This window comes from Bufo gargarizans, chromosome 2 (assembly GCF_014858855.1).
Source record: "Bufo gargarizans isolate SCDJY-AF-19 chromosome 2, ASM1485885v1, whole genome shotgun sequence".
NCBI classification, from domain to species: domain Eukaryota; kingdom Metazoa; phylum Chordata; class Amphibia; order Anura; family Bufonidae; genus Bufo; species Bufo gargarizans.
Window position 1 is genome coordinate 94,461,628 of NC_058081.1, and position 17,262 is coordinate 94,478,889.

A 17,262-nucleotide genomic window follows, 5' to 3' on the forward strand; every position below is an offset into this window, starting at 1 on the left:
TGTTTGCAAACATTACAGTAATGATAACAAACCTCCTGTTTCCATTTGCGATCCGCAAAAAGCGGATGGCACACGGAAACCATGTGGATATGTTTTGTGGCATAACGGAATGGATGCGGCCACAAAACAGAAAAAAAAAAAAACTCAGGTACGGAGCAACGCAGAGCTGATGCGTGAAAAAACCGCTCATGTGCACAGACCCAGTGAAATAAATGGGTCAGGATACAGTGCAGGTGCTATGCGTTCACGCTCGTGTGAAAGGGGCCTAAGTGAAATTTCCTGGTGACACAAAAAAATACTGCAGAATTGTGAATGCAGCTCTGAAGTGTAGTAATACTCTGAGGATCAGTACAAGATAAGTAACGTAATATATTTACAGGGCTATCATATCTTTATATTAGCTGATGGAGTGATGATTTTGAAGTGTCAGGTATGGTACTTCACATATATTCCTTACACCGCAGCTGTACACCTACTGTAGGTTTTCGTTGTCACTTGTAGATTGAGATTTGCAGCAAGGTGGACAGACTTTCCATCAGTTGTACTTACAGTATTGACATGGTTAATAAGTTCAAGCATGGCCTCCACGAGAGATGTGGCATTTTCATCATGGAATTGGAACTGGAGAGACAAGAATTACCAGACATAGACATTAGTAAAAAGTTTCATTGATACAAGTACAAAATAATAATAATGTGATACACCTGAATGCAACTTGGGAATGGAAAAGGTGTACTGGGAATGACGTAACCATTTCATAGGTGTCTGCTGCCCTCTACTGGCATCTTTGTAGTATAACAACATTAAGACTGCACAGAAGCCATGCACTATGTGGTAGTGAAAATAAATTATGCCATAAATCAAATATACGGTCATACAATATTCTAAGCAATATAACTACCGATGCTGAGCTAGATTTTAGTAAGTTAGTCCTATTTCTGCCCAGCTAGACAGACCCTGGCACATTACAGGCCACCCGTCCTGAGTTCACTGGTAATATAGACTGCTGTGAATGTGTAGATGTTCTCTGGTGGCGCTTCATGTCATTGTCACATGTAAGGAAGATACCTGTAAATGAGAAACCACCATAAATAGCTCCAAGTATGCTGTTCCCCGTTCATGTGTTTCCTGCAAAAATAATAAATCCTATATAAGAAGTCACAGCGGGAGATGAGGGAGTTTTAAAAATCTGTTTTCTGTTGATTTACCAAAATGTGAATCCTTCCGATTTGCTACAAATCTCGAATTTGGCAAATGGCTCCTCTCATCACAAACAGGGGTAGGACAAGCCCTCTTAGTGCCCAAGGGGAGGGGTAAAGTATCTGGATGTGTCAGTCCAGGTGGTAAAAGTCCTGGTTTGGAGCCATTTTATCTCTGAGGAATGATTATGATATTTGGCATTCGGCCTCATGCACACAACCATGTTTCATCCTTGTGCTATCTGCTTTTTTATGTATAGCACACTGACCCATTCACTTCTATGGGGCTATGCACACATACATACGTACTTTTTGCGGATCCGTGTGGCTATTTAGTAAATTATAGAACTTGTCCTATTCTGGTGCATAATGTGGAGGAGAATAGCCATTTCTATTGAGGCGAGTGAGAAAAATACTAAATGCACAAGCAAGGTATCTATATTCTGTGGCTCCGTTGTTTGCAGGCTGAAATATGGACACCACTGTGTGCATGAATGCCAATGCCAGTGTGGCACAGGCTGTCACATGCTGTAATGTAATGTACCTTTATACACTGCAGATTTAGTTGCAGAATTTTCCGAGACTGTATTACTGTGAGCTCTGAGGTTCGGGAAAAAATAGACTTAACACGGCTTAGGTGCATAAAGCGTTTACTAAGCTATGATAAAAGATATATGCAGTATATACAAAGATAACGTGATGTAACAGTCGCCAAAAGTCATCAAACAAATGAGCAAGCTCCACTTCGACCAGCGCCCAACAACGCCTAAATGATACTAAGAGAGGGGATGGTAGCAAGACATATCTTAGGCTACATTCACACGATCCACAAAAAATACGATGACATCCGTGTGACATCCGTGTTGCATCCGTTTTTTTTTGATGATCCATTGTAACAATGCCTATCCTTGTCCGCAAAGCGGAGAAGAATAGGACATGTTCTATTTTTTTGCGGGGCTACGGAACGGACATACGGATGGGTCCTCATCCAATCCGCAAAAAAACGGAACGGACAAGGAAACAAAATACGTTCGTATGAAAGTAGCCTTAGACCTCCTGCACATGCCCTGTGGTCGCGATCCGGTCGTTCCGCAAAAAGATAGGACATGATCTATCCTTTTGTGTAACGGAAGTACGGGACGAAACCCCACGGAAACACTCCGTAGTGCTCCCGTAGGGTTCCTTTCCTTGCTTCCGTTCTGCACCCTTCCGCATCTCCGGATTTGCGGACCCATTGAAGTGAATAGGTCTGCATCCATGATGCAGAATGGCCATGGAACGGCACAAATGCAGTCCGCAATACGTCAATGGGGCGCACACGTTCCTGTGCAGGAGGCCTTAGGCTGAGCTCACACCTCAGTTATTTGGTCAGTTATTTCCATCAGTTATTGGGAGCCAAAAACCAGTAGTGAAGCCTACTCAGAGATCAGGTATAATACAGAGATATTTACCAGTTCTGTGTTTTTCACTGAGTTTTGGCTCACAATAACTGATGGAAATAACTGACCAAACAACAGAAGTGTAAACTCAGTCTTAGGCCTCATGCACACGACCCTATTTTGCGGTCCGCAAAAAATGGATCCGCAAAAAATACGGTTGACGTCCATGTGCATTCTGTATTTTGCGGAATGGAATGGCTGGCCTCTAATAGAACAGTCCTATCCTTGTCCGTAATGCGGACAATAATAGGACATGTTCCTTTTTTTTTGCGGAACCGAAATACGGACATAAGGAAACGGAATGCACACGGAGTAACTTCCGTTTTTTTTGCGGACTCATTGAACTGAATGGTTCTGCATATGGTCCGCAAAAAACCCAGAACGGACACGGAAATAAAATACGTTCATGCGCATGAGCCCTTACCCTGATGATGTCCTCAATGGAGCTGAGCTCTTTGTTTCATAGCTAGGCGTTTTCTATTCTCTTAGCCCCACTTGAAGGTCAGCACGCATGTACAGTTACTTCATACTGCAGGGATGTGGGCAGGTATCAGACATCTCTAACTGATTAAAACCTTGCTATACTGCGAATGAAATCCTGTTCCTTACATTTGAATAGGGCAGCAAGCGCATGGTTTTCTGCAAGCCCCATTTAAGTGAATGGAACTGATTTTTAGTCACGCAAAATTCTGCAACAGAATCTGCAGCATGTGAAGGCTCCCTAATAGAAGAAAATCTCCTGTGCAGGATTTTACAGTAAAGCGGGCGGATTACAAAAATGATGTCGTCGATGATGTAATTCCTAACATAAGCATAAAATTGTCAGAAAACGTAGGGGCGCATTGATAAGATTATATGAGTACAATGCTAGTATATTAATCCCTAATCTTGACTTTATGCCACAGAAGTGTAATATAGTGTACCTGTGCATGACCGCTGTTGGCTCCCACAGTCTCCAGGCTGGATATGTGTAGGCCACATTTCAGATCAGTTTCATAAGCTTCGATATTGTACACGATGTGCCTGAAGTCCAGCAGAGGTCCATCTGGCTCAATGATGTACATAAACTCCTTCGAGTACATGGTACCCCTAGAGTAAGAAGACGGGGTCAGTGTCTAATACTCTACATAAATATGGAACAGTCCCATCAGCTGCTCTACTAGTCAAAGGATAAAACGGAAAATATTTTATCTGTCTAATATCTTCAATATATGTTTTCAGTTTTCATTTGGTTTTTCCTGTGTGTAAAAAAATCTATTGCTCCTACCTGGAAACCGTCAACAAGCAGAGAAGCTGTTTCTGGGACTCTTATTACTCCCTCAGTTAGTAAATTAAAGACTTTGGGCTTTAAAACTGGTGTAAAGGATAACTGGCTTAGTTGCTCAAAGCAACCAACCAGATCCCACCTTTCATTTTTCAGAACTCCTTAAGAACATGAAAGGTGGAATCTGATTGGTTGCTATGGGCGATTAAGACAGTTTTCCTTTACAGCAGTTTTGATAAATCTCCCCTCTTTCAGACTGAAGATAGCCCCTCAGTATCTGACTGAAGGGTCCGCAGCGCTCTGGAGCTCCGGCTGTACATTTGGTAGCGGCTGTGCCTGGTACTGCAGAGGGTTACAGCTCAGTCCAATTCAATGGACTGAATGGGTTGAAAGAGAATGGACAGCACTACCAGGCAGAGGTGCTACAAAATGTAAAGAGCTGTGCCTGGTTAACGACAAAGAGGATAGTCCATCAATATCAGATAACTGGAGGGAAGGGGTCCCCCGATTCCTGGCATGATCCATGAGCAACCGTTTGCCTGCTTGTTGATGGTTTCCACATATCATTTGGAGATTTTTTTAAATGAATAAATAAAAACATAAAACAAAACAAAAGTATAGGGCATCTCTTTTGTGGAAGCAGTGGGTATAAAAAGGAGGAGAAGTATCAGTCTTTTCTTTATGTTTCCTTCTTTTTGGACTGTGTAAAAACGGCATCAAAACCTGAAAACAATAATTCATGTGTGAATCCAGCCTATATGTTTACATCAGATGGATAAAGACTGACCACAAGCTTTGGTTACCTAAGTCCAGCACATATGTTGATGGCTACTGCTGAGTGTGGATGATCTTCTACATATCCTTGATAATAGCACATGGTCTAAAGAAAGTAGAGACATGTAGAAGGGTTATCCCATTAATCATTGTCATGTTAATATTCCTGGAAGGCTGTTCATAGCTGTTTTAAGGTAATTTACAGTGTTTCTAGTATAATATATACAGTCAGGTCCATAAATATTGGGACATTGACACAATTCTAAAATTTTGGGCTCTATACACCACCACAATGGATTTGAAATGAAACGAACAAGATGTGCTTTAACTGCAGACTGTCAGCTTTAATGTGACGGTATTTACATCTAAATCAGGTGAACGGTGCAGGAATTACAACAGTTTGCATATGTGCCTCCCACTTGTTAAGGAACCAAAAGTAATGGGACAATTGGCTTCTCAGCTGTTCCATGGCCAGGTGTGTGTTATTCCCTCATTACCCCAATTACAATGAGCAGATAAAATGTCCAGAGTTCATTTCAAGTGTGCTTTTTGCATTTGGAATCTGTTGCTGTCAGCTCTCAAGATGAGATCCAAAGAGCTGTCACTATCAGTGAAGCAAGCCATCATTAGGCTGAAAAAACAAAACAAACCCATCAGAGAGAAAACATTAGGCGTGGCCAAAACAACTGTTTGGAACATTCTTAAAAAGAAGGAACACCAAAAGACCCGGAAGATCACGGAAAACAACTGTGGTGGATGACCGAAGAATTTTTTCCCTGGTGAAGAAAACACCCTTCATAACAGTTGGCCAGATCAAGAACACTCTCCAGGAGGTAGGTATATGTGTGTCAAAGTCAACAATCAAGAGAAGACTTCTCCAGAGTGAATACAGAGGGTTCACCTCAAGATGTAAACCATTGGTGAGCCTCAAAAACTGGAAGGCCAGATAAGAGTTTGCCAAATGACATCTAAAAAAGCCTTCACAGGGGGGCGTGGCCTGGCCGGCAATGTAGACGGACGTGTGCACTTGAGCTCCCGGGCAGCGTTTGCAGAATCCGCCGTCATCCTGTGGCTGTGACACACTTAAAGAGCCTGGCACCATTGTTACTTGCTGTGGAACCTCTCTGGACCCCAGGCCAGTATGACCCGCTCGGGCATGAAAGAAAAGGAAGCGGCGGAACCGACTATGGCAAAACAACATGGCGCAGCCGCACTGTCTAAATCGGCGGAGGTCGCGTCGCGCCTGGAGCAATACGCCCGAGTCCCCCCATCAAAAGAGGGCCCTGCACATGAGGGTGATCTATCAGAAGCAGGGGCAGAACATGTAACAGCTTCGGCCGACTACCTGGTGGAGCGAGGGGCCTGCTCCCAAGATGGTGGATCCCACGTGGAGGAACTGGAGGCAAGGGGAGGGGGGGCCCTGCTGCTGAGCTTGACTCAATACAAAATGTCAGTGCACAACCCTTTACCCCCTCTATTCCAACTTTGCCACTACTGTCTGATCCCACTATCAAGGACATATATGTGCACCAATGTAGTGCAGCTCTGATGACCCTTAACACATCCATTGGGTCCCTCCAGGAAAATGTGTCTTTTATTGGACAAGATATAAGGAAGGCTAATGAAAGAATTACTGTGGATTACTGTGGCGGAGGGGAGAGTGAGCCAATTGGAAGACCAAGTCTCCCCTATGAAACATGATCTGGCTAAAGTAATACACAACGTCACTCTCCTGATAAGTAGAACGGAGGACTTGGAAAACAGATCACGACGAAATGACCTTCGCATCTTGAGGGTCCCTGAAAAAGCTGAAGGGCCCCATGCTGTCCAATTCTTTGAGGATTGGTTCAGTAAGATATTTGGAAAAGACTCTTTGTCACCTTTCTTTGCCATAGAGAGGGCGCACAGAGTGCCGTTCGTCCCACCACCACCGGGTGGCCCTCCTAGACCATTGCTAATGAGGATTTTACATTTTCAAGATAGAGATACCATTCTCCGCAAAGCAAGAGAGCACCAGAATTTATCTATGGCTGGACATAAAGTGTCTATCTTTCCTGACTTTTCGGCGGAGGTGCAGAGACGCCGAGCATGCTTTCTGGATGTTAAAAAGCGTCTACGGTCGCAAAATATACAGTACGCCATGTTATAGCCCTCAAAGCTCCGTGTAGTGTTTAAAGGGAAAACCCACTTCTTTGAATCCCCGGAGGACGCCAACCAGTGGATTGAACAAATGGAATCCTATCCATCCGAAAGTTATGACAACGACTTGCACTGAGGACAATCTAGAGGACTCTGGGAATGGGCGGATAAGTATAAGGTTCCATGTTTGCTGAGCTTTCATGTTTATACTACCGCTATAATGCTCCAGAGTAGTAATTTGGTGCCATCTACTGGTAATGACTTCAATAGCCACACTTGTGCTGTTCATTTGTTTAGGTGAAACGCCAAGAGTTAACTGTTCCAAAATGCCATCTGTTATACTGTTTTATTGCTGCCCGGGTCTCTACTACTGAGACCTGATCCGTGAATGCGGATATGCTGTTGCCTTCTATGCTGCGGGTTACAGGAACCTTTTCTGTGCCTCGTGTCCTGTTCTGGGACTACCACAAGTTCTTTTTGTTGGGGATACTATGTTTATTGTTCACTTAGGCTCAGAGCCTGCAGAGAGATGATGTACGTAATTATTATTTAATTATCTGGTAAATGTCTTATCTTGTTGCCTAGATCTTCCTTCCTTTTATGTCTCCCATGGGACAATGGCGGATAGAACTCACACTATAGTATGGAATGTTAGAGGCCTGGGAGATCCTACTAAACTCCAAGCGGTTTTTATGGCCGTTCAAAAGTATCAGCCAGCCATAATATGCCTCACTGAGACACACCTGACTAAACAAACCCATGGGTTGCTTCACAAACCGTGGATCTCACAGGCCTTTCACGCCACCTTTTCTACACACGCTAGGGAAGTTAGTGTCCTAATACACAGAGCTGTTCCCTTTGTATGCGACTCAAGCAAAATTGATACGGAAGGTCGATATGTATGCCTGCACTGTTCTATATTTGGGGTACAATTCTTCCCAATTGCCTTGTATATCCCGCCGCCATACTCCTGCGGTCCCATAAGGGAGGTAATGTCATGGGTATCTCAAGGGCCACAGGTGCCAATCCTAATGTTGGGCGATTTTAACAAATATTTAGATCCTTCTATGGGTAAACTTCCGCTGCCTCCTAACCTAACAAATTCTGTTGAGACTTCACTGACAAAATTACTCAGAGAACTGGATCTGCATGATTTGTGGAGAATTAGATACCCCCAGGAACGGCAGTACTCCTGTTTGTCTGCGTCTCATGGGTCCCTATCCAGAATAGATTTACCCATTGGGTCTCTAGAAGCACTATCCTATATCTCTGTTATAGAGTACCTACCGCGCTGCCTCTCTGATCATTCACCTATCCATATAGAACTGAGGTTTGGAAATGATAGAGGGCACTATGGTTCTGTGCTCTGGAAACTCAATCCCTTCTGGATACAGCTATTAGACGGGAAAGACCCCCTAACGAACCAAATAAAATAATTTTTCAATCTCAATAAAGGATCAGCAGCTATAGGAACAATATGGGACGCTATGAAAGCATATGTAAGAGGCCTCTACATTCAGAAAATTAATAGACTCAAAACTAAAACTAGGGAACTCACTAAAGCTATACAGCAGGAAGTGACAAGAAGTGAGCAATTGTATATCAGTACACCCTCCCAGCAATCTGAAACGGTATGGAAAAATGCACAATCTAAACTTACTGACCATTTATTGCATATAGCAGACAATAAACATTTTTTCATCAAACAAAAATATTTTGAGGCAGAGGAGAGTACGGGTAGTCTACTGGCCAGAGTCGTCCGGTCACAAGAGGGTTCGTCCAGAATATCAGCATCTAGAACCATGGATGGGGCACTTTCGGTGGAAAATTCAGTAATCCTTCATACATTCCATAAATATTATTAGGAATTATATTCTTCTAAAATGACCATGGGAGGAGATGATATAAAGGAGTATCTTGGGCGAATATCAATCCCTAAATTGTCTCTAGAATCTGCTGCATACGTGGATGAACCCTTTACTTTGGAGGAACTGGAAGTAGCCTTGAGCTCCTTCCCTAATAAAAAGGCCCCAGGTTCAGAAGGGTTGACCTAGGAATTTTTTAAATGGTACAGAGACTGTCTCCTCACACATCTTTTAGAAACCTTTAATGATGCGCTGCCAACTGGGATATTACCTACATTTATGAGGGAGGCGATAGTGGTGGTTATTCCAAAACCTAATAAGGACCCAATAAGACCTGACTCCTATAGACCCATTTCTCTCCTATCAAATGATGTAAAACTTTTGGCCAAAGTATTGGCCAATCGGCTTAATAAAGTAATTACTCCTTTAATACATAAGGATCAGACGGGCTTCATGCCAGATAGCAGCACGGCCAGTAATCTTCGTCGATTTATTCCTGAATATCCAGAGGCCATTAAATACTGGGGGTTGCCGTGCAATCATTTCCTTAGACGCTGCCAAGGCTTTTGACAGCGTATAATGGGAATACCTATGGGAAGTTTTGGAGGTCATAGGCTTCGGCCTGGGATTTGTTTCTTGGGTAAAGTTACAGTATAACTCCCCGCTAGCAAGGATTAGGGCAATCAGGATTCTTTCTAATTAATTTCCATTGCACACGGGCACACGGCAGGGTTGCCCCTTATCTCCCCTATTATTTGCAATTACAATTGAGCCTATTGCCTGTCTTTTACGTACCTCCCCAGACTGGAAGGGATTTCCAATAGGGCCCCAGGATGAAAAAGTCTCGTTATATGCAGACGATTTATTATTATACGTGGGAGATCTACAGAAGTCTATAGACTCCATAATGCACGAAATTACCGATTTTGGGAAATATTCTGGACTAAGAATAAACTGGCACAAATCCACGATTCTTCCATTAGATCCCACCCCACCACAATTGGACTTCACTCGCATTCCCTTGCAGCTAACCACTCAATTCAAATACTTAGGAGTGATGATAACACCGATACCAACTGAATATATAAAACTGAACCTGGAGCCATTAATTGCTAAATTTGTAGTCAAAACTAATACTTGGTGCAAATTACCCCTTACGGTGATTGGAACTGAATTAAATTGATATTCATGCCACAGCTTTTATATATGTTACACAATTCACCAGTATGGATCCCACAAAGGATTTTTATATAAGATTCAAGGGATTTTTAGATCACTGATATGGAAAAAGAAACAGCCGAGAATCTGCATAGAAACACTCCAAAAAAGTAAGGAAGAGGGAGGATTATCTCTCCCGAACCTATGGTCCTATTATATAGCCGCACAACTACAACACGTCAGGGGATGGATTAATACAACTAATCTAGACCCCTCGGCTGATATTGTTGCCCACACTATGAAACAAAAAGCAGTCTATTGCCTCATTAGAAATAAGCAAACATCATCCCCTGGGTAAAAAACTTCCTACATTTTCCCTTTTGGCCAAGGTTTGGACAAAATTTAAAGAATTAACGAATCTCACAGAACTCAATGACATTACGCCAATGTGGCGAAACCCCCAACTGCCAGAGATATTCAGGCTGGAAGGCTTTTCCCTATGGGAGGAGAGGGGCATACTTTTTTTGGACCAAATTCAATCGCATGGAATATTTAAATCTTTTACTCAACTCCAGGAGGAGTTTGGCCTACCCAAAACGGCATTCTTCCAATTTCTTCAATTAAGACATGCATACCAAACCCAATTTCCAAGAAACATAGCAATTGCCGCCTCTCCTCCTGTGGTGAAACAATTACTGGAAGCTAGGGTTACCAAAGGCCTGATATCCCAACATTATAAATATATTCTTGACGCTAGTACCCCCTCAACCTCCCTGATGGTAAAAGGGAAATGGGAGGAAGATGTTGGAACAATATCTCCAGACCAATGGAATGACATTCTGGCTTTAACTCCTAGTCTTACATTGAATGAATCTCAGAGACTATCCCAGCTGTACCTGCTACACAGAGTGTATAGAACCCCCAAACTTCTATTTAAAATAGGCGTGCGAACGGACTCCACATGCCCTAGATGTGGTGCTTCATATGGTATGGAACTGCCGAGAGTTGGGAAAATACTGGGAAGAGATACGAGAAATCATAGCCGTGACAACTCAGATACGTTTGCCCAATGATCCCAGAATCTGTGTGCTGGGTATACTTGACTCCATAGGATAAAATGATAAATTATCCTTATGTATTCATAGAATGTTGTTCCAGGCATGGGTCTTAATCACTAAGCATTGGATAAGAAATAGGCCTCCTAGCAAACAGGAATACATAAATAGGATGAATACGATTCTATGTCTTGAAAGAGGGGTATATGTCAAAAGAAAATGCCCAAACAAATTTTGGTCAATATGGCAGGGCTGGATTGAATCTGGAAGCTTAGCTTCGTTGGCACTGACTAGGGATTGTTTGAGAGGACAATTGTCCTTAATGGGACGTCTATCTTAGTTTAAGCTACATTTAATGAAGATCTAGTGTTCAACTTATTGTAATCCTAGGTGGACATGACATCCTTTGTGAAATGTTTAATGAAATACAGTAGGGATAAGGTGGCGTAAACATCTCTCTGCAAGTCAAACACTAGGGGGGGGGGGGAGTTGGGTGAAAGTTAAATTTGTTATTTAACAAACTTTGTATTACTCTGTAATGTCAACGCATCAGATTTCTGTCCATGTAAATGGCTGACAGGATAAATGTGTATTTTATTGATAGTTAAAAAAAAAAAAAGCCTTCACAGTTCTGGCAACTTGTACCAGAGTGATGGGAAGAGAAGAGTATGAAGAAGGAAAGGAACTGCTCATGATCCTAAGCATACCACCTCATCAGTGAAGCATGGTGGTGGTAGTGTCACGGCGTGGGCATGTCTGGCTGCCAATGGAACTGGTTCTCTTGTATTTGTTGATGATGTGACTGCTGACAAAAGCAGCAGGATGAATTCTGAAGTGTTTTGGGCAATATTATCTGCTCATATTCAGCCAAATGCTTCAGAGCTCATTGGACGGCGCTTAACAGTGCAGATGGACAATGACCCAAAGCATACTGCAAAAGCAACCAAAGGGTTTTTAAGGGAAAGAAGTGGAATGTTATGCAATGGCCAAGTCAATCACCTGACCTGAATCCGATTTAGCATGCATTTCACTTGCTGAAGACAAAACTGAAGGGAAAATGCCCCAAGAACAAGCAGGAACTGAAGACAGTTGCAGTAGAGGCCTGGCAGAGCATCACCAGCGATGAAACCCAGCGTCTGGTGATGTCTATGCGTTCCAGACTTCAGGCTGTAATTGACTGCAAAGGATTTGCAACCAAGTATTAAAAAGTGAAAGTTTGATTTATGATTATTATTCTGTCCCATTACTTTTGGTCCCTTAACAATTGGGAGGTACATATGCAAACTGTTGTACTTCCTACACCGTTTACCTGATTTGGATGTAAATACCCTCAAATTAAAGCTGACAGTCTGCAGTTAAAGCACATCTTGTATTTAGCAATCGTGTTTGTTTCATTTCAAATCCATTGTGGTGGTGTATAGAGCCTAAAATGTTAGAATTGTGTCTATGTCCCAATATTTATGGACCTGACTGTATATATATTTATTTTTTCCATTTCTTTGTCGACTTTGTTGCTGCTAATCTGTGCTGCTGGGGGAGGGCTTTGGACAGAATCAGTCACCTCCCCCCTCTTGCAGCTGAAAATATTGTGTCCTCTCACTCCCCCTGCAGAATAATAAGTCATAAAATGCTTCACTGAATCATATTTAGCAGCATGTAAATGGAAACTATTATAAATTTTCTTATGATCTATGACATATAATGGTGCGATAAACCCTCTAATGATACATTACTAGCAGTGAAGTGGCCTTGCATGTATAGCGATTCTCCATTAAAGTCTAAAGGCGGCCATACACATTTAATAGCTGTTAGCCAATGGCTATCTCTCCTGGATTCCCTATACACGTACACTTTTGGCTCGGCTGAATATATGTGTGTACTCATTGGGGAGAGTGGAGTAAGCTGCTGCCAGACACTGACGGTGGCTTATCTACTGGGAGAACAAAAGGACCGGGTGGAAATATTCTCTTCGGCCGACCCTTCGATGACATCATCAGTTGGGGAAGAGTCAGGAATTCCTTACAACATTGAAGTGAATAGGCCGAAGCTGCGCCCAGGCCACGTTCTCTGCGAATATGGACGTCAATACACTAATGTATATGGGGGCCCTAACATAAACAGCTACACATGCTCAGTTTTTAATAAAGAGTGGAATGTACAACTACTCTGCTAGAAATGGCAACCTAGTGCCTCAAATTTGAGATTTAAGGAGAACGCAATGGTTGGAGTCCCGCCAATCACATTTTTATGGTTTATCCAATGGATATAATCTGTCATTGAAAACCCCTTTAGTTCTACAGTATGTCCAGTATTTACATCTATCTGCTCTAGCATCCTGTAAGGGTCTATTCACAGGTGTCGTATTTGACAACAAAATCCATGATAAATCTGGCAACATCAGCATCTTGGTTTTGGTGCCACCAAGGAAATGAGTAGCATGCTACTTAAAGGGGTTGTCCGGGTTCAGAGCTGAACCCGGACATACCCTTATTTTCACCCCGGCAGCCCCCCTGAGCCTAGCATCGGAGCATCTCATGCTCCGATGCGCTCCCGTGCCCTGCGCTAGACCGCGCAGGGCAGGGGCTCTTGTGTTTACAATAACACACTGCCGGGCGGTAACTTCCGCCCAGCATTGTGTTCGGTGACGTCACCGGCTCTGAGGGGCGGGCTTTAGCTCTGCCCTAGCCGTTTTACTGGCTAGGGCAGAGCCAAATCCCGCCCATCAGTGCCGGTGACGTCACCGGGCTGCCTGTCAGCCCCATAGAGAGCCCGGTATGTCACCGGAACTCAGAAAAATGCCTTTGCCCTGCGCGATTTAGCGCAGGGCAAAGGAGAGCATCGGAGCATGAACTGCTCCGATGCTCATGTCAGGGGGGCTGCCGGGGTGAAAATGGAGGGATGTCCAGGTTCAGCTCTGAACCTGGACAACCCCTTTAATTTGCATGAGAAAACCAAGAATTAAGCCCCTTAAGGAGAACCTGTCACATTGAAAATGCCGGTCAGTCTGCAGCATCTTATTGAGCAGGAGGAGCTGAGCAGAGTAGTTTCATAGGGTATAATTGATTGACAGCCATCTCTGTATGTACTCTCAAACAGCAAACACTTCCTGCACCGATCTTGACGCGGCAGGAATTGGCTGTGAATGCTGCTTAGCCAGTCACTGGCTGCAGCGAGGACCCGCCTCAGCCAACGATTGGCAGAGCGGCAATCCCAATTTTCTGCCTTGTTGAGACAAGAACAGCAAGTGGACTGCAGGAGTGCATCTGTTTTTGTCCGGTTGATTCTCTGCATATTTGCCGAGTTGCAACCAAATCTTTACCGCTACCCATTATAGTTAATGGTTCCGGTAAGCATTCAGGTAGCTCTGGCCATTCCAGATCCAGAGAGCTCCCTTCCAGAACAGCCTGCCAGATCTCTTTACCACTAGTTTCACAAGTTTTTTTTTTATAGCATGTGAAGCCAAGGGGAATGCATTTTTTGCACTAGAATACACCTTTAAAGGGAACCTGTCATCAACTTTATGTTGACCTTACTGAGGGCAGCATAAAATAGTGACAGAAATGCTGATGTCAGCGGTGTGTCGCTCATCAGCTAAAAGTAAGTGGTTGACGAGAACCAGCATCATAATCATTGCAGCCCAGGTCCTTGAAAATAGTGAAAATCTACCTGAGAAGAGCCCTGGTTATTCCTAATCTCCTACTCTCTCGTCCATCTGCTGATGATTGTCAGTTCTCTACTAGAGAGAAAGAGAGAACACTAGGTAGAAGACTGTCAGCTATCAGCAGGTGGGCAGGAGAGCAGGAATTCATGAATAACCAGGACTCTTCTCAGGTGGCCGGGACTCTTTTCCAGGCCCAGTCTGCAATGATTGTGATGTTGGTTCTCGGCAATCACTTATTTTTAACTTATAAATGACAGACCGCTGAAATCAACTCACCTGTCTCTACTTCATCTGCCATTAGTATGGGCAGCATATAGTTGATGACAGGTTCCCTTTAACAAGTTATATGAGATTACCAAAAATAATATTTTATCATCCTTGTCCATAGGCCATGCCTGGTACTACTGCTCTGTCCCATTCAAGTGAAGTGACCAACAGTGTCAGACCATTTTTCTAATCTCATACAACCATGTGCTCTTCAGCCATATTTATATCATGCCATAGAACCCTTCAGGGTACATGCACACGTTCAGGATTCAATTGGTGCAGATTTGCATGCGGATTTGCATGCGGATTTGGTGGGGATTTTCCGCATGCGGATTTTAATAAGTGAATGAAGAAAATCCGGTCAGGAAAAATAAAAAAAATTGACGTGCTGCAGATTTTAAAATCCGCACCGCAGGTCAAAATCCGCGCGGAAAAAATCTGCATTGTGTGCACTGAGAATTTCAAATTCTCATAGAATACAATGTACATGACCTACAGTGCAGATTTTCCGCACACAAATCCGCACACAATCCTGATCGTGTGCATTTAGCCCTAGAAAACCATCAGTTTTTGGCTATGTGAACTAGGAAAGAACTTACAGCAATATGTGGATCATAGGAATACAGTTCTTGACTCTTATTATAGGAAAACACTTTGAAGTCTGGTGTTATAAGCAACCTGTATTGGAAATAATAATTTTAATTCTTAATTTTACAATGCATAAACCAAATTAATAGCAGTTCTGAAATTTTCAAAGAAATGGTGGCGAATGGTGGTCAGCGCTAGAAGCACTAGCTGGTGTTTGTAACCCCGATTAAATTTAGTAGCTTCATGTAGCTTACACTGATGGTTACCAATGACCCTTGACCAGGGGCGTAACTAAAGTTCTATGGGCCCCGGGGCAAAATTTGATTTGGGGCCCCCCACTGGGCCGACCCCCCCTTCCCGTCATACACAGGGGACTGGCATAGCAGCAAATCCTTCATAGGGGCCCAGCCTTGGGGGCAAAATCATGAAATATACCGGTATACAAAGCGGGCAAAATGGATATATATATATACAGGGGGCAAGGGCAGGGTCATAACGATAGGGTCGTAATGCCCCTGCCTTTATATAAATCCATTTTGCCCCTCTGTATATATTACATTTGTCCCCTGTGTATATATTACATTTTTTGTCCACTCTGTATATTTAAAAAAAAATTCACTTTACCCCTATATATGTCATGATTTTGTCCCCCAGGCCGGGCCCCTATGAAGGATTTGCTGCCATACCAGTCCCCTGTGTATTGCCACTGTGCCACACTGCCAGGTGCCCCTCTATGAGTTAAGAAGCCAGCGGTGTTTGCACATTTACACACCTTATCTGAGAAGACTGCTCCACTCCCGTCATCCTGCGTGCATCGCGGGCCCGCGTGAACTGGTGAGATTACAACAAGAAAGCAGCGCCGGATTGGTGGAGGTGTGGCCAGGGGTGGGGTAGGATGTAATTAACTGTGAGAGCGCAGCGCTGTGCCGCCGGTCAGGCACGACCTGACTGGCCATTATAAGATTAAACATTTTTAAATCACTCTGCGACCGCGATCGTTACCACTGGCAAAGGGGGCCCTCTGGACCCCCTGGCTTAGGGGCCCGGTCGCAACTGCGACCGCTGCGACCCCTATAGTTACGCAACTGCCCATGACCACTTTTGGGATCAAAGTGGGAGCCAGTGACCAAACCTCCACTCCTCCACTTTGTGAGCTTACTGCAGGAGCATGCTAGTAAGTAGAAAGAATTATGTATTTTGAATTTATGTTTTTTGAGCTATCCAGCACTTTATGGGGTTTTCTGAAGTGACAGATCCACTTTAAGTGTCCATAGTGCTCTCAGCGTTTTAGGCAACATCTACTTATTTCAGTTGAGAGTACCTCACAAAGTGAGCATGGGACCTGCCCATTCTGGAGATGTGAAGATCCCATTTGACATTCTATAAAATGTCCTCTTTAGCGTATGTTAACATCGCGGAAATACACATCAGAAAAATTTGATGACTCTGTATTTGCATCTACAACTGCGGCAGGTCTGTATTCAGATTAGCCAGATACAAACAGCTAACTTGTAGAGGTTTCTGACATGTCAAGGATGCTGTGCCACTCAATGCCATCCAGTATTCTGGAAGCCAGCCTCCTTTCCATACTCGCCTCCATGCTCCTTCCTGATGCTAGGTTAGGACGCACGATTACCTCCAGTGTGGTCCCCAGTCTTTCCGCAGCCAATGGCTGAAAGTCCCTGGCTACTTAAGACACCCTCTCCAGGCAGAAGTGCCTCAGCTTTAGGCACTCTGGTGACCAGCAAAGGTGTTTGATAGTCTAGAGCTATTGCGATTTACCTATGTTTACCCTCTGTTATTTCCTGCCCGTGTTCCTGCCGTGCTGCAAGCTTTCTTTCCATTTTGCCTGT

At 43.6% G+C, this 17,262-nt stretch overlaps 1 protein-coding gene across 1 annotated transcript in view; it reads right to left on the reverse strand.

The window, feature by feature from the left end:
- Positions 1–17,262, reverse strand: part of LOC122925669 (disintegrin and metalloproteinase domain-containing protein 9-like) — an 87,423-nt gene that overhangs the window by 47,181 nt on the left and 22,980 nt on the right. Inside the window, exons 5-8 of the mRNA XM_044277016.1 lie at positions 4,706–4,782; positions 3,562–3,727; positions 1,069–1,128; positions 550–621 (exon numbers count right to left, since the gene is read on the reverse strand). Coding sequence (XP_044132951.1) covers positions 550–621; positions 1,069–1,128; positions 3,562–3,727; positions 4,706–4,782 — 375 coding nt within the window. The remainder of the gene's footprint in view (positions 1–549; positions 622–1,068; positions 1,129–3,561; positions 3,728–4,705; positions 4,783–17,262) is intronic.